This window comes from Peromyscus maniculatus, chromosome 22, assembly GCF_049852395.1.
Source record: "Peromyscus maniculatus bairdii isolate BWxNUB_F1_BW_parent chromosome 22, HU_Pman_BW_mat_3.1, whole genome shotgun sequence".
NCBI lineage: Eukaryota > Metazoa > Chordata > Mammalia > Rodentia > Cricetidae > Peromyscus > Peromyscus maniculatus.
Window position 1 is genome coordinate 10,428,035 of NC_134873.1, and position 17,710 is coordinate 10,445,744.

At 39.6% G+C, this 17,710-nt stretch overlaps 2 protein-coding genes across 2 annotated transcripts; one reads left to right on the forward strand and one right to left on the reverse strand.

Moving 5' to 3' along the window:
- Positions 1-725: 725 nt before the first annotated feature.
- On the forward strand, positions 726-1,664 carry LOC102905353 (olfactory receptor 1073-like). The gene has a single exon (XM_006996559.2). It carries the CDS (start codon positions 726-728, stop codon positions 1,662-1,664), a length of 939 nt encoding a protein of 312 aa, XP_006996621.2.
- A 13,501-nt stretch (positions 1,665-15,165) lies between these two features.
- Positions 15,166-16,125, reverse strand: LOC102903784 (olfactory receptor 7A17-like). Its single transcript, XM_006996556.3, has one exon. It carries the CDS (start codon positions 16,123-16,125, stop codon positions 15,166-15,168), a length of 960 nt encoding a protein of 319 aa, XP_006996618.3.
- Positions 16,126-17,710: the final 1,585 nt, after the last annotated feature.

The window sequence follows — 17,710 nt, forward strand, 5'->3', positions numbered from 1 at the left end:
AGTCCCAAAGCCCACTTATAAAATAATTATTCAGATGCTTATATTACTTATAAACTGTTTGGCTGTGGCAGGCTCCTTGTTATCCAGTTCTTACATCTTAAATTAACCCATTTTTTAATAAATCTATACCTTGCTACAAGGCCCGTGGCTTACTGGTATCTTACATCATGCTTCTCTTCGTGGTGGCCGGCTGCTTCTCCCTGCTTCAGCCTTTTGCCTCTCAGAATTTTCCTCCTCCTTGTCCCACCTACACTATCCTTCCTGCCTGGCTACTGGCCAATCAGTGTTTTATTTATCAGTCAATCATAGTAACATATATTTACAGCTTACAGGACATCCCATAGCACACATGTATGTATACACACACACACACACACACACACACACACACACACACACACACACACACAAACATATATATATGCTGATAAGCTACACAAATAGCCTCTAATGCTGGCTATGGACAAATGAATCCAATAATACATTAGAAACATTACTTTGAATATATTATTAGCTCTGTGTTTCTGGGAATGATGGGATCTCATTCTGTAATAATCTCTTTGAATTCTCCAGCCATTGTGACTGTTTTCTTTCTTATGTTTTGTCCATGGGGACTTTATCCTTTACGTGCATTTATTCCATTGTGGTTTTTATAGTTGGTATTATTGTGCATGCCAAGAAGCAGTCATATTATTTCTGTCTTTTCCAGAAGCCACTTACAGCACATGAAACAACACAATGATACGGAGAACTCACAGTTTCTTCTCCTGGGACTTTCAGAAGACCCAGAACTGCAGCCCCTTATATATAGGTTCTTCTTCTCCATGTATCTTGTGACCATTTTGGGGAATCTTGTCATCATCCTGGCCACGATCTCAGACTTCCACCTGCACACAGCCATGTACTTCTTCCTCTCCAACCTGTCTTTTGTGGACATCTGCCTAACCTCCACCACCATCCCAAAGATGCTGGTGAATGTTTTTGCACACCACAACACCATAACTTACGAAGGCTGCATCATGCAAATATACTTTTTTGCATTATTTGTAGGGCTGGATAACTTCCTCCTGGCTGTAATGGCTTATGACCGCTTTGTGGCCATCTGCCACCCCCTGCGCTACACCAGCATTATGACACCTCAGCTCTGTGTGTCACTGGTTCTGGTGTCCTGGATCACAAGTTCCTTGAATTCTTCATTGCAAAGCTCCCTGGTGTTGCAGCTTTCCTACTGTGCTAATGTGGAAATTCCACACTTTTTCTGTGAACTTAGCATGTTGATTCACCTTGCCTGCTCTGACACCTTTTTAAATGATATGGTAATGAATGTTTTAGCTACAATCCTGGGTGGTGGTTGTCTTGCTGGCATCCTTTACTCTTATGCCAAGATAGTGTCCTCTATAAGGGCAATCTCCTCAGCACAGGGGAAGTACAAAGCCTTTTCCACCTGTGCATCTCATCTCTCTGTTGTCACCTTATTCTATTGTACTCTCCTGGGAGTGTACCTCAGTTCTGCTATGACCCAAAACTCACACTCCACTGCAATAGCTTCATTGATGTACACTGTAGTCACCCCCATGCTGAACCCCTTCATCTACAGTCTGAGGAACAAGGACATCAAGAGAGCTCTGAAGAAGAATTTTGTGAGGAAGAAATTAGAAAAGTGATTACTGTCTTGGGTCTTAAATTTTGAAATAAGAATTTCCAGTTTAAGGGCTGAACATTCTGAAATCTCCTATCCTCTGTCTCATGAATATGTATACCAATCCCACTCCCAAGGCTGATAGATCATTTTGGAAGAAGGGATGAAAGAGTTTAAGAACCTGAGGCAGTGCATGACTGCAAGGGAACATTATCTTCTGGGCCCAGCAAGGCATCTGCACACATGCACTCACAGTAGTTGCAATATCATGCCCCAAACCTGAAAATCTAGGCCAGAACAAACCCAAGCATAGAGAGGAGAGGTAGCACACAATCCCACCCCAAGTGATGTAATTATTGTTAGCTGCTAGGAGAAAAGACAGCCTGCTCTAAGAATGTAGACCCTGGTAAGCTGATCACTTCCCACTAGAAGGCCACATGTGCAAGAGTATTTAAGCAGCACCAATTAGCCTCAAAAGATTTCAAAATAAAAGGGCAAGAATTTGAATGGTTATGGAATGGGAAGGTAGACCTGTGAAGAGCTGAAGAAGATGGCTCATATGACCAAAACATATGAAACCCCCAAAGAATTCATCGAGGAGAGACCCCATTTCTTGGTGAGAGGACAGAAGCGAGTATTATGTGTATGTATCTGCTGTTGTCTCCATTCGCTGGGCTTCTGGTTTCCTATGTAGTAGACGGTTCACCTGTTCTTCTCCCTTTGGAAGAGCAATAAGTAACGTAAACTGCTGAGCCATCTATCAGCCCCTGCCTGACATGTTTATATTATTATTATTATTATTATTATTATTATTATTATTATTAAAGTTAACATTTTAGTTTTTCTCTAGAACTTCTATTTTCCCCAGAAACCTGATTGCTCTAAAGTTCTAAGTAAAATTTCCTCACTGTTCTAAATCCTGCAGTTGTCAGTAGAGGGGCAGGGAATGAACAAATTCAGCGTTATTCATTATGTGTGTTCTTTGTGCTCACAAGTCACATCTGTCTTCACTGTAAGAGAGCCTCATTTCCCTTCCAGACATGCAGTTGTGGTTCACTAGCTTTCCCATACAAATATGAAAATCCTTTATTGTGGAAATAACCCCCATGTAGCAATGTCCAAATATAGAATATTGGACATACTTACAAAATAAAAGCTGAATATTATCTTTTGATTCATAGGAAACTCCAAAGCAGCATATTATACAGTTGTCCTCATGTCCACTGGTTATTATACGGGTTTGCTTTTGCTGCAGAACAAGAATTGCTCAAAACAAATATTTAATGAAGTACCAGTGTATACAATGAGATAATATGATAGGAGATCTTCTAGGCTAGGCTGATCCTGGCATTTTTGTCAGTAGTGTTCAGCTGGGGAGTTTTTTCACATCTTGCCCGAGCTTCTAATTATTGAGGATTTATCTGAGTGTTAGATGATTTAGGACAGTTTGGCTGTGGAAACTTGCCCTCCATCACAAATCCTTTTATTTTTATTTTTTTTTATAATTGCAAAAGATATTTTTCCAAGTAGCTGGGGTAGGATTCAAACATAGCACAGCCAAAATACTGAATGACCCTAAAGACCTGCTGTTGGCATCACCATATGCTATTATCAAAGGGATATTAAGAAGACATCAATGGCTTTATCAAGCACTGAACCCAGCATGATTAAATGCCAACCTGCTAAGCAAGATGTGTTTGCTAGTAAAATAGTGACAAGGATGTCCATGGGAGTAACAGTCAACTACCTTGACGGAGTTCAGTCTGGTCCATAGACGGTAACTGAGGTATGATGCTGTAAAAATGTTCAAAAATCATTGCTAGACAAAGTATAGACCCTAGCATAAAACATATTGATGCTTTATTTTTTCATATAATTTTTTATTAAAATTTTTTCTTTCCTTTTACATACCAATCCCTGTCTCCCTCCCTCCTCTTCTCTTGTCCCCCACCACCTACCCCCATCCCATCCCCATCCCCTCCTCATAGGGTAAGGCCTCCCTTGGGTAGTCAACACAGGTTGTCATACCATGTTGAGGACGAACCTAGCCCCTTCCTGCTGCACCAAGGCTGAGTAAGACATTTTGCCATAGAGAACGGGGTCTAAAAAGCCAGTTTGTGTACCCAGGGTAAGTCTTGGTCCCATCGCCAGGGGACTCACAAACACATCAAGCCATGCAACTTTCACCACATTCAGAGGGCCTAGTTCGGTCCCATGCAGGCTCCCCAGCTGTCAGTCCAGAGTCCATGAGCTCCCATTAGTGTGGGTCATCTATTTCTGTGATTTTTCCTATTATGATTCTGATCCCCCTTGCTCTTACAACCCTTTCTCCCTCTCTTCAGCTGAACTCCAGGATCTTGGGCAAGTGCTTGGCTGTGGGTCTCTGCATCTGCTTCCATCAGTTACTGGCTGTAGGTTCTATGATGACAATTAGGGCAGACGCCAATCTGAGTGCAGGGGAAGGCTATGTCAAGCACCCTCTCCACCACTGCTATGATTCTTAGCTGGGGACAATCTTGTGAGTTCCTGGGGTTTTCCCTAGCTGCAGCTTTCTCCCCATCCCCTTAATGGTACACTCTGTCAAGACATCTCTTTCATTGCTCTCCCTCCCTGTCTCTCCCCCATGTTTCCACCTCCCATCCCCTCTAATCCCCTACCCTCTATTCCCCCTCTCAGTTTACCGAGGAGATCTTAACCCTTTCCCCTTCCTGGGGCAATCCATGTGTGTCCCTCTTAGTGTCCTTCTCTTTACCTAGGTTCTCTGGGGTTGTGGATTGTAGCCTGGTTATCCTTTGCTTTGCATCTAACATTCACTTATAAGTGAGTACCTACTGTGTTTGTCTTTCTGGGTCTGGGTTACCTCACTCAGAATGACTTTTTTCTAGTTCCATCCATTTGCCTACACATTTTATGTGGTTTTGTGTGTGTGTGTGTGTGTGTGTGTGTGTGTGTGTGTGTGTGTGTGTGTGTTTCATTTGTTTGGTTTTTTTGTTTATTTGTTTTTACCACTGCATAATACTGCATTGTGTAAATGTACCACATTTTGTTTATCCATTCTTCTGTTAAAGGGCATCTAGGTTGTTTCCAGGTTCTGGCTATTATAAATAATGCTGCTATGAACATGGTTGAGCATCTTTTAGGTATATGCCCAGGAGTGGTATTGCTGGGTCTTGAGGAAGATTGATTCCCAGTTTTCTGAGAAACTGCAACACTGATTTCCAAAGTGTCTGTACAAGATTGCACTCCCACCAGCAATAGAGGAGTGTTCCCCTTTCTCCACATTCTCTCCAACATAAGTTGTCATCTATGTTTTTGATCTTAGCCATTCTGACAGGCATAAGATGGTATCAGGGTTGTTTTGATTTGCATTTCCCTGATAGCTAAGGATGTTGAACATTTCCTTACATGTCTTCTGGCCATTTGAGATTCTTCTGTTGAGAATCTCTGTTTAGCTCTGCAGCCCATTTTTAATTGAATTATTTGATATTTTGCTGTCTAGTTTCTTGATATATTTTGGAGATCAGCTCTCTATCAGATGCGGGGTTGGTAAAGATCTTTTCCCATTCTGTAGGGAATTCTGCCTTTTTGTCTTTTTGCCTGTGTCCTTTGCCTTACAGAAGCTTCTCAGTTTCAAGAAGTCCCATTTATTAATTGTTGCTCAGTGTCTGTCCTATTGGTGTTATATTCAGGAAGTTGTCTCCTGTGGCAATGCGTTCAAGGCTACTTCCCACTTTCTCTTCTCTGTGGTTCAGTGTAACTTGATTTATGTTGAAGTCTTTGATCTATTTAGACTTGAGTTTTGTGCATGGCAACAGATATGTATCTATTTGCATTCTTCTGCATGTAGATATCCATTTATGCCAGCACCATTTGTGGAAGATGATAGTACACATAAGTGATCCCAAAAATTCTACCAAGGAAGTCCTACAGCTGATAAACACCTTCAGAAATGTGACAGGATACAAGATTAACTAAAAAAAAATCAGTAGCCCTCCTATATTCAAATGATAAATGAGCTGAGAAAGAAACCAGAGAAACAACACCCTTTACAATAGCCACAAATAATATAAAATATCTTGGGGTAACTCTAACCAAACAAGTGAAAGACCTGTATGATAAGAACTTTAAATCTTTGAAGAAAGAAATTAAAGAAGATATCAGAAAATGGAAAGATCTCCCATGCGCATGCATTAGTAGGATCAACATAGTAAAAATGGCAATTTACCAAAAGCAATTTACAGATTCAATGTAATCCCCATCAAAATCCCAATGCAATTCTTCACAGACCTGGAAAGAACAATACTCAACTTCATATGGAAAAACAAAAAACCCAGGATAGCCAAAAGAATTCTGTACAATAAAGGAACTTCCAGAGGCATCAGCATTCCTGATTTCAAGTTCTACTATAGAACTATAGTAATAAGAACAGCTTGGTCCTGGCATACAAACAGACACATCAGATGAGATCTGGTGCATTCAGGGTGGTATGGAGTCCATCAGCGAGAAAGAGGAGAGATTGTATGAGCGAGAATTGTTGAGACCAAGATTGGAAAAAAGCAGAGACAAATAGCCAAACTAGTGGAAACACATGAACTATGAATCAATAGCTGAGGAGCCCCCAACTGGATCAGGACCTCTGGATAAATGAGACAGTTGATTAGCTTAAACTGTTTGGGAGGCCCCCAGGCAGTGGGCCCCGGACCTGTCCTTAGTGCATGAGCTGGTTGTTTGGAGCCTGGGACCTATGCAAGGACACCTTGCTCATCCTGGGTGGTGGGAGGAAGGGACTGGATCTGCCTGGACTGAATCTACGAGGCTGAGCTGAATCCCCAGGGGAGTCCTTGCCTTGGAGGAGATGGGAATAGGGGGGGAGGGCAGGGGGTGGGGCGGGAGGAGGGAGGACAGGGGAATCCTTGGTTGATATGTAAAATTAAATTATAAAATAAAAAAACTCACATCAATCAATGGAATCGAATTGAAGACCCTGACATTAATCCACACACCTATGAACATCTGATTTTTGACAAAGAAGCCAAAATTATACAATGATCTTATATATTTTGAAAATAGATTTTTTTTGTCTCACATAATGTATCTTGATTATGGTTTCCCCTCCCTATACTCATAATTCCTCACCACCTTCCCTCCCATCTGGGCCCACTGCCTTTCTGTATCTCATTAGAAAACAAATAGGTTTCGAAATGATAATAATAAAATACAGCAAAATAAAATATAAATTAAAGACTTGGTTTCACTGGGCAATGACTCACCCCAATCACAGGGCACACCTTCCAGAAGACCATGAAGGCCAGCCACCCATGAACTATCCCCACTCAGTTCACACAAGCAGACACCTCTGAACTTGCTCTGGGTCTGGATGTTCACTGGCATCCTTCACCTAAAGCTGAAGCAGATGTCCATAAATGACAGCTTGCAGAAGAACTACATGGCTGTGTGCAGGGTAGAATCTGAGACTGTGGCCAGAATGACAAGCAGTTTTCTAAGCGTGGTGATCAAATCAATGGAGAAGAAAATTCCAAATACTGGGGACTGAATTTCTGGTGTCTCTGAAAATCTCAAAAGAATAAATTCTGGGCTGGGCAGTGGTGGCGAACGCCTTTAATCCCAGCACTTGGGAGGCAGAGGCAGGTGGATCTCTGTGAATTTCCAGGCCAGCCTGGTCTACAGAGTGAGATCCAGGATGGGCACCAAAGCTACACAGAGAAACCCTGTCTTGAAAAACAAAACAAATAAAAAGAATAAATTCTGAAAGTTGAGTGTCACTTTCTGAACACATTCAGTAAATGTGATTACAGGTATGAGAAAATAATGTGACTAATGTTCATAGAAACAAGTATTATTCATATGGTTTAAATGGTGTGGATTTTTATTTTGTGATTAAAAAATTAATTTCTAGCTTTTGGAATTTAGTCATTTCCTAGAGTGCTTGTCTAGCATGTAAACAGCCCTAGATTCCTTCTGCAGTAATCACAGAAAGGAAAGAGAAAAGGGAAAGGGAAGAGAAAGGAAGGAGGGAATGAGGGAAGAGAGCAGATAAGAATAGATGGGAGGGAAAGAGAAAGAAGGAAATAGGAGGAGAGAGGAGAAGATAATTTCTACATAGTGTATATTTATTTGGTCTTTTAGAACCAAGGAGATCTCTGTGCTAACTCATTATTGTGTCCTATTTCACTTTCAGCCTTTTTCTGGGGGTGTGACTGTGACTCTGCCATGTGTTTGAGGAGTTGAAGTGGAGGGCCCTTGATGGACACTTCTATTTCCTGACTATTCCATCATGAAGAGGTAAGCAATCGACATGAACATGTAGAAACACCTTTGACATATGAACATAATGGACATACTATATTCCTTCCTTTATATCTGAGAATTTTGTAATGCATATAATGTATTTTTAAAGCAAATGAACCCTCCTCTCCTCTACTCCAATTCCTCTCCTACCACCCCTATTATTTTCCCTTCCAATTTATTTCTTTTAAATGTATATCCAGGAATGGAATATACATTTTTTGAGTCGTGCAAGAGGTTCTTTCTTTTTAGTTTCTTGGATAGCTTTTTTTTTAACAGGCATATGAATGTACAGTCTGCATTTTCCTAAGTGACTGCATTAATTTTAATTTATACCACCCATGTGAAGGGATTCCCTTTCCTCTATATCCTCACTCATACTGGTTATCTTTTAGCTTTTTGCTATTCTAACTGGAATGAGGTGATACCTTGCAATTTTGGTTTGCAGTCCCATATTCATTAGTGAAAATGAGCATTTAAAATGTACCAATAAACTATATTGATCATTTTTGTGTGACGTATATAGAGTTAATCACTTAGAAGATTAGAGTAGAACAGTGGTTATTTGAGGCTGGGGAGTGGGCTGTGAAGAAAGGATGGAGAGAAGTTAGATAAGAAGAACAGACACCAATCTTAGTATACAGTAAGGTAACTATATTTAACAAAAATACGTTATAGATTTTAAATTAGCTGGAAGAGGATTTTAACATAATATTTTATTAATTCTTTTGTACATTCTTTAATTTTTGATGAATATAATGTATTTTGATCATGCTCACCCCCACTTTTCCCTTGACTTCCACCAAATCCAACCCTCCAGCCCGACCTCCACCCAACGTCATGTCCTCTCTTTATAATAACCCATTGAGTGCAATTTGCTGTGCCCATATACTCATGATTGTGGGGCCATCCACTGGAGCATGATTTCCCTATGCAAGGCCACGTCATTAAAGTAAACTGAACCCCCCATTGCATATCAGCTGTCAGTATCTCTTCAATTAGGTGCAGGGCACCTAATTATAAGGACTTATAAGGACTTATAAGCCCCTATGAGATTTATAATGTTTTACTACAGAAAATGATAGATTTGAGTATTTATATTTGGTTATCCTAACTCAATCACTGCACTGTGTAAGTGATTTAAAATGCCACTCTAAGTTTGTACCACTACATATCAATAAAAGCACAAAACAAGACATTCAAGAACTACATAGGCAATGTGCATAAGGTACATAAGACTGAGACAAAGGTCTCTGAAATCCACCATGAGGAAAAGAATATAAACACACTTCTTTTAGAAAAATCGTGATGGATGTGATGACACATACCTTCAATCCTAGCCTTTGAGAGGCAGAGGCAAAAAGATTGCCGAAAGTTTGAAGCCACCCTCATTACAGAATAAGCTCCATACTAGTCGGGAGTCCACAATGAGAGTCTGTCTCAAAATTAAAATCACATAAAATGTTATACAATGTCAAGTACTATGAATAAAGTTAATTAAAATTAGAAAGTATAATGCAGAAGCAAGATGTGAATATAGGTCTTTATTATAGCTTCTAGTTGACATGAAAATAGGAGAGGGCTATACACAGGAAGGTACGGACTGAAGAGAGGATCAACAGGACAGTATAAAGGGGAAGGAAAAGGCAAGGATTGCATTTGTTTTCTCATTTGCACAGTGTATATTTTACATATGCATCACGCACATGTGCATGACATGAAAACAGAAGGAAAAATGTGTGGAGAGGAAAGTCCATTGGAAAGGAAGAAAAATCACAAGGGTGGATCATATAGAGACAATGTCAGCCAACAGCAATTATATATGTGTTTGAAAATGTTACAACAAAACCAATAGTTTTATATGCTACATAAAACAATTTAGAGAGCATAGACAGTGGATGCTATTTATCTAGTTGTCCAGGAAAGAATAGTGAATGAAAGGAAATCTATCAGAGACAAACAGGAAGTCATGGCAGAGGCTTCTCTTACTATTATTTGGTAAATGCAATATTGCCCATGTTAGTTTCAAACTCATGATGTCAAACAGTCCTCCTGCCACATCCCTCTGATTTATCCATGTAGAATTATTGATACACTCCTCCAGACCAGCGTGTGGTAGTTTTGGCTTGTCTGTTTGAGTTTTGTTTTGTTCTGTTTTAAGTAATCATTTTATATTAATTTAGCAGGGTGTGTGTGTGTGTGTGTGTGTGTGTGTGTGTGTGTGTGTGTGTGCAACTGCACTTGCCAGAGCACATACATAAATGTCAGAGAACAACTGTCCAGATTCAGTTATTTTCTAACTGCCTTGTAGGCTCCAGGAATTGAACTCAAATTCCCAGGCTTGAGGTTTGGCAGCAAGCACTTTTGTCTTCTGAGTCATCTCATGAGCCATTTGATACCATTTGACTTAGTTTCGTTTCAGACATGGCCTCACCATGTAGTACAGGCTGCCCTTGAAACTGTTATAATATTCCTTCCTCAGCTGTTCAAGACCTAAAATTACATTCCTGCACCAGCATGCCCAGCTTACATAATTATTTTTGATAGGCATTGGCATATAACATTTTGTCAGGACTATGATGATTTCTGGTCCCAGCAATGATATTTAAAGATCCCTGTTAGCTCTATATACCATTATATCAAAGACCATTTAACATTTGTCATTGGTAATTGGGAAATTGTTTTTTTCTTCCTTTAGACACAGGGCCTCATGTTCAATTCGCAGCACATGCCCTAAAATGGGAATGTAATAGGGTCTTGCCCTATAGTCGAGGGCTGCCTGGAATGCAGGTATGAGCCAGTATACTTGCCTAAAATATGTTTGCTAATTTCAATAGAATTTTCATTTGAGACTAAACTTGGATGTGTTTACTTGAGAAATTTGTGTTTCTTTTCCTTTCCTCTTTAAAAACTTTCATTCAATTTGTTCTTTCATAATTTCACATGCTCATAAAGTACATTCTGATTACAGTAACCCCTGTACCCTTTTGACACTCCCTCTCATCCATAATAATGCCCCCTTCTTACACTTATAACCCTTGTTCCTTACATTTACCTTTCATTTATTTTGTTCTTTCTTGAGATCCATTGAGTCTAACTGGGACCATGGGTTTTGAACCATCCTCCTCCAAAATTCATCAGTAGACACTAATTTTGCAAAGAAAGGCAGAATCCCATTCCCTCTTCTCTTATCTGTGATCAACTGTTGAAAATCTGTCCTCTGTAGAACTAGTGTATATAGCTGGAGCTGTTATGGAGTCATAACTGCACCATGCCTAGAAGACATTATTTCACAGCACTTCTCCCTATATTTCCCCTCTTACAGCCCTTTAGGTTCTAATGAAGCTAAAAGATTTTTAGTTTCTAGCTGAAGCTAACCTAGAACTGAGTAGCCAAAGATGACCATGAACACTGATCCTTCCACTTCTACCTCCTGAGTGTTGGGATGGGGTGGTGGGCATGTTCTGCCATGTGGAGCTTTTGTTGTTGCTATTGTTGTTTTTTGCCTTTGTATTTCCTTTACTTAGGCTGTCAAATTTAAGCAACAGACTTAAATTTTGAGCATTTGGTTAATAAAGCTTAATGACAACAAAAACAATTGACCTGTTACAAAACTGTTGCAAGTTTTCAACTAAACAATTTGCCACTGCCCCAAATACCTACACCTATCTCAGCACATTATTAATTATGCAGAAAAGAAAATGTGGTAGATGTTCTCTTAATTTCATGAGGCATTGAGTTAGCAATCCAAATGCTTTAAATCTGTACAGGTCATTATATGTCATTATCCTTCAATCAATAATTTAAAAGGAGAATCTTAAGCAGTGTGTGCTTAGTAGAACAAGGGTACTAAAAGTTAGTCACACTTAGCAAAGCTTGGGCTACATTTTCTAATAGAAGAAACCAAAAAAGGTTAAACACAGACATCAGAGAAGGGGAATTAACATTAGGTGGTACATTACTTTTTCAATAAACCGGATGAATAATCCCAATATAGAAATGGAACAGACTGATTATAATTTACAGCTACAGTGAAGCAAAACACAGGACTGCTGCCATGGCCAAGTGTAAAGCTACTTGCTGCAAATTTCAGTGACCTGAGAACTTAGGTGGATCCTGTGGCAGAAGGGGAGAGCTGATTATATAAAGTCATCCTATGACTTTTATACATGCACTATGATGCATATGTGTACATACCAAAATAAATAAATCATTGAACAAATGCATTCTTAATTGACATTTATTGATTGATTGATTGAATCTTTTTTTTGTTGTTGTTGTTGTTGTTGGTTTTCAAGACAGTACTCTGTGCTACACCTCTGGCTGTCCTGGAACTCACTTTGTAGATCAGACTGGCCTCAAACTCACAGAGATCTTCTTGCCTCTGCCTCATGAGTACTGGAATTAAAGGCATGTGACACCACCACCTGGCTGAACAAGTGCATTTTAAAAGTATTTATTTTTATGTGTATGAATGTTTTCATTATATGTATGTCCATGCACGCCTGGTGCCCACAGAAGCAGAAGAGTGCATTTAATCCCCTGGAACTATAGCTATAGATTGCTATTGCTATAGCTATAGCAGTATTGTGGTTGGCTGCTAGAAATTGAACACAGATCTTCTGGAAGAGCAGTCAGTGCTCTTAACCACTGAGCCATCTCTCAAGTCCAAAATAATTGTATGTTCTAAGGCAAGAGAGCTCAATTTGTACAAAAGAGCCTTGGTTCCACATGCAGACCCATAGTTGAATATAAACTTAAGAGAATATAGCAGAACTCAGAAGGCTGTCTCCTCCATCTAACAATTACATTTTACAACATTCGTATTTTATCAGTCTATTTGATTTTAGCTTAGTTTCATATACATCTAAAGTTGACACTGTCACCAAAGGTTAAAAAGAGTTGAATTCAATGATCAAAGTCAGCTTCTAGATATTTTGATACTTGTTTGGATACCAGATGACAGTGTTTACAACCAGTCTATTATAAGAGTCAATTTCATATAATTAGGTTGCAATGTAAACATTGTGTGTGTGACTTCCTTACAGGTGAGCAGGAAACACTGATCCTGTAAGTCATCAAAAGACTGTAAAATGAAGAGGTTTTCAAGAATCAAAGAAGTGTATAAGAGTGACGATTCTCTCCAGTGCTGTGGAGTAATCCTATTGTACCCTGTAAAGATTTGTCACTCAAATTGTTTTAATAAAATTCTGTTTGGCCAATAGCCAGGTAGAAAGTATAGGCAGGGTGACCAACCTGAGAATTCTGGGAAGGAGAGAGTGGATTTGGGGTCAGGAGCCAGATGCCAAGGGAGCAGGAGATGAATGTGACATGCTAATAAAGGTACCACCACATGGCAGAGCATAAATAAGGAATATGGGTTAACTTCAAATGAAGGAGGTAGTTAGTAATAAGCCTGAGCTATTGGCTGATCATTTATAAGTAATATTAATCCTCTAAGTGGTATTCAGGAACTGGCTGGTGGGAGAAAACCACCCAATTACACTCCAAGCACATCTTAGTTGGTTGTCATGACTCAGATTAGATCAAAGGATAAATTTTATGTCCATCAATAGTCACATTTGCAGACAGCATAGACATTTCCAGGCAACAGCAGAAAAGTAATTTAATGAAGCAACATGAAATGCATTCAGCCAATCCTGAAACCCAGTGAGCACAAACTATTAGAAACAGAATATGAAAAAGAAGCATTTACATTGTTTAATGATGTAATGTTTGCTTTGTCATATTAAAGCCATCCATGGCTTTAAGGCCAAATCAAGCCAATCTATGTAAATATTTTTCTCATTGTAACTCCAGTTTCAGTAATCAGCTTTTACCAGTAACTACAGTACTCATCATGTGCTCTGCAATTACCAAGGGACCTCAGTGAAAACATAAAATCAGATGTCCAGCAGAGAAGACACTTGTATGTTAAAGTAGGCATGTGCATAATGAGGAGGTAAGGTGTGAAATAAAATCACAATGATGAATTAATGGTATAGGTCAGCAAAGACCATATGCTCCATATGCATGGGTCTCTGGGTTCAGTTCTCAAAGTGAAAAAAAAAGAGACAAATAGAGGGAGGTAGAAGAAAAGAAGGAACAAAAGGAGAGAAACTAAGGAAGGGAGAGAGTCTGGGAAGAAAGATGAAGACACATTCTAGAACTCAGAAAGTAGAGGAAGAAGATTCATAAGTTCATGGTTAGCCTGGATCACTCAGTAGTCTATGTTTCAGAAATCAAGAAAATGAAATAATGATGAAAGAACACATAAAACCCATGGCTCAATTTTTAAAATGTATTTTTATTTATTATTTGAGTTTTTGCATATGTATGCCATTTATTTCGATCACATCCATGTCCTACTTTCCTCTCCAACTCCTTCCATATCTCCTTACTATGTCTCCCTCTGAAATATATGTCTCCTATAATTTCTTTTAATACCTGCCTGAGTCTAATTAATGTTGGCCATATGCACATATACAGGGGGCCATGCACAGTACAAGGGGTCAAGCCCCCAAACAGGAATAACCCTCTCTCTACTTGCAGCCACTAACTACTGATAGCTCCTTAGCTAGGAATGGGAACCTATAAGCCTTTTCCAACTACACACTGGACTATTAACTGGTTTAATCTTATGAAGGTCTTGTATAGGTAACCATAGTCACTGTGGATCCATGATTGTAACAGTCATGCTATATCTCCAGAAGACAAAGTTTTCCAGTGATTCCTGCAACCTTTGTTTTTTTTATTCCTTTCTGCTCTTTCTTTCCATAATGTTTTATGAGCCTAGGGAAGGTGCTTCACATTTTCTGATGCTATAAAATTAAATATATTATATATCTACCTCATTTACCAAATGGAATTATGTCCACAGGAGTATCAAAATTTAAGAATATCCTTTAGTGACAGGGGGAAAAATCTCAATATATATTTTCAAAAATAAATCATTCTTCAGAATCCCACTAGTTCTCTAAAGGAAGCAGCAATTAATAGAGGTTTCTCGTTCAAGGATGGGAATATGTTGAGGAAAGTAGGAAATGACAGTAGATTACAGATACCAGAAGGAACAAAAGAGAAAAACTTGAATTGTATAATAAAAGTGCTGTGAAATACAGAGCAATTGTGGGAGATTAAAGATTAAATTTTTATTATTCAGTTTCATCAATAGACTGCAATGGATAATCTAAAACATTGACTACTAGAAAACAGACATGTTATGAAGGTGAATCAATTGGTCCTCTTCTAGTTACACTCTCTAACAGGATTTTTAGAGCTTTCTTTATGTCTTTGTTCCTCAGACTATAAATGAAGGGGTTCAGCATGGGGGTGACCACAGTGTACATAAGTGAAGCTGTTGCAGTGGCACGTGGGTTCTGGGTCACAGCAGAACTGAGGTACACTCCCAGGAGGGTGCAATAAAATAAAGAGACAACAGAGAGGTGAGATGCACATGTGGAAAATGCTTTGTACTTCCCCTGAGCTGAGGAGATTGCACGTATGGAGGACACTATCTTGGAGTAAGAGTAGAGGATGCCAGAGAGAGGACCCACAGCCAGTAACATGGCTGTAATGTAAATCACCATGTCATTTAGAAAGACATCAGAACAGGCATGGTGTACCACCTGATTGAGTTCACAGAAAAAGTGAGGGATTTCCAAGTTTGTGCAGAATGATAGCCGTAGCACCAAAAAGCTGTGTAACAAGGAATTCAGGATACCTATGATCCAGCATGCTAGAATCAGCAATCCACAGCGTCTTGTGTTCATGATGATCATGTAATGCAGGGGGTGACAGATGGCCACATAGCGGTCATAGGCCATCACAGTCAGCAAAAAGATGTCTAACCCTGAAAAAAGCAGTAGGAAGTACATCTGAGTGATGCAGCCTGCATAGGTGATGACCTTGCTCTGTGTCTGGATGTTCACCAGCATCTGGGGGACAGTGGTGGAGGTGAAGCAGATGTCCACAAAGGACAGATTGGAGAGGAAGAAGTACATGGGTGTATGAAGGCGGGAGTCCACAATGATTGCCATGATGATGAGTAGGTTGCCAATAACAGTCACTAGGTACATGGAGAGGAAAAGTCCAAATATGAGAGGCTGAATCTGAGGCTGATCCTCTGAAAATCCCAGAAGAAAGAATTCTGAAAGCTGAGTATCATTTTCCTGTTCCATATGTTTGATATGCCTACCAAAAGAAGGATTGGAGAAGGACTCAGTTACCCATCAGTGTCCTGATATCAATGCTGCTTCTTTTCTTTCTTCCATCCTTCCCTCCTTTCATTTATATCATGGACCTCTGGACTCTTTTAGAGCTGCCCTTATACCTATTTATGTGAGGCTATCCACTGAGGCTGGGGCATGGTCAACCTACCAGGGACCACACCCCTGAAGAGAACTGACTCTTTTCAGCAGCCATCACTGCAAATGACTCCTCAGCTAGGGATGAGACCTTGTCAGCCCTTCTCTCTTCATGGAGGCATGTTGATCTTGTGCAGGTCATTGGAAAGCTACTCTAGGTACTGTGAGTTCATTAGGTTACTCGCGTTGTCACGTCCAGAAGCCACTATTTCACTAAGTCCTCACTGTTCTCAGCATCTTACTATCTGCTTCCCTTCCTGTGGTGTTCCCTGAGCCCAGAGGGGAGGCTTGTGCTGTAGAAGTCTCATTTAGGGCTGAGTATTCTGTAGACACTTATTCTCTACATTTTGACCACTTATGGGTTTTTATATTATCCTCTGTTCACTGGAAAAAAGAAGCTTCTCTGATGGAAACTAACAGCTTCATTGATTTATAGACATAAATATTCAGAAGAAAATGTGATGCTCACTTAACAAAACAATAGGTATAATTTTTTTTTTTTACCAGAGCCCATGAATTCCCCAACCAAAAGGTTCTTGGCCAGACAACTTAGTCAAGCACTCTATACATTGAGCAACGCTACAAGCCCAAACTTGTAGAGGCACCCAATCTATTTATTTATTTCATATGAATCCCCCTAGGAGATTCTGTGTGTTATTTCTGATTAGTAATGCCCATGTCATACTCAACCTCTACCCAAAGTTCATGTGTTAAATTAACTTTAGGATTGTGACATTCTCATGGCCCCTCTCCCTCAAGTTTGGACCACCTTGATAATAGACATCTCCCCACCATGGTCTCTTTAGCACACACACACCCAGATGGAGACACTGATAAGTGTAGCTGTCACCCTTCATTAAAGAAGCTTAGTTTTGAAGTATGCAGAGAACATTACGGAAAGGTACAACTGGTCAAAATGCAGAAAAGAGCTGCCTGTGGGTGCCCAACCCAAGGGAAACATTTAAAACTACACCTGTGTCTTAAAGAACATCACAGGAAATGGGGGAGAAAGACTGTAAAATCCAAAGGACTAGAGAGTTTGCTGTGTTTTCTAGATATGACAGGGAAGCAAATACCTGGTTATGTAAGTCCAAGTGCTCAGCTGTAAAATCATATACATATAAGCAGTAATAAATAAGCCCAGCAGGTTACACACACACACACACACACACACACACACACACACACACACACACACACACACACACAGATTCATATACACATACACAAAACACATCAAAAAGAAAATAAGCCATAAATATGAGAGGGAGTAGAGTAGAGACATAGCAGGAGTTGGTGAGAAGATTGGGGGAGAAGGAAATGATGTGATTATATTTTATTAAAAAAATCTTAAATAAAACCTTTAATTAGAAACCATTTGAAGCACTGAAGGAATAAA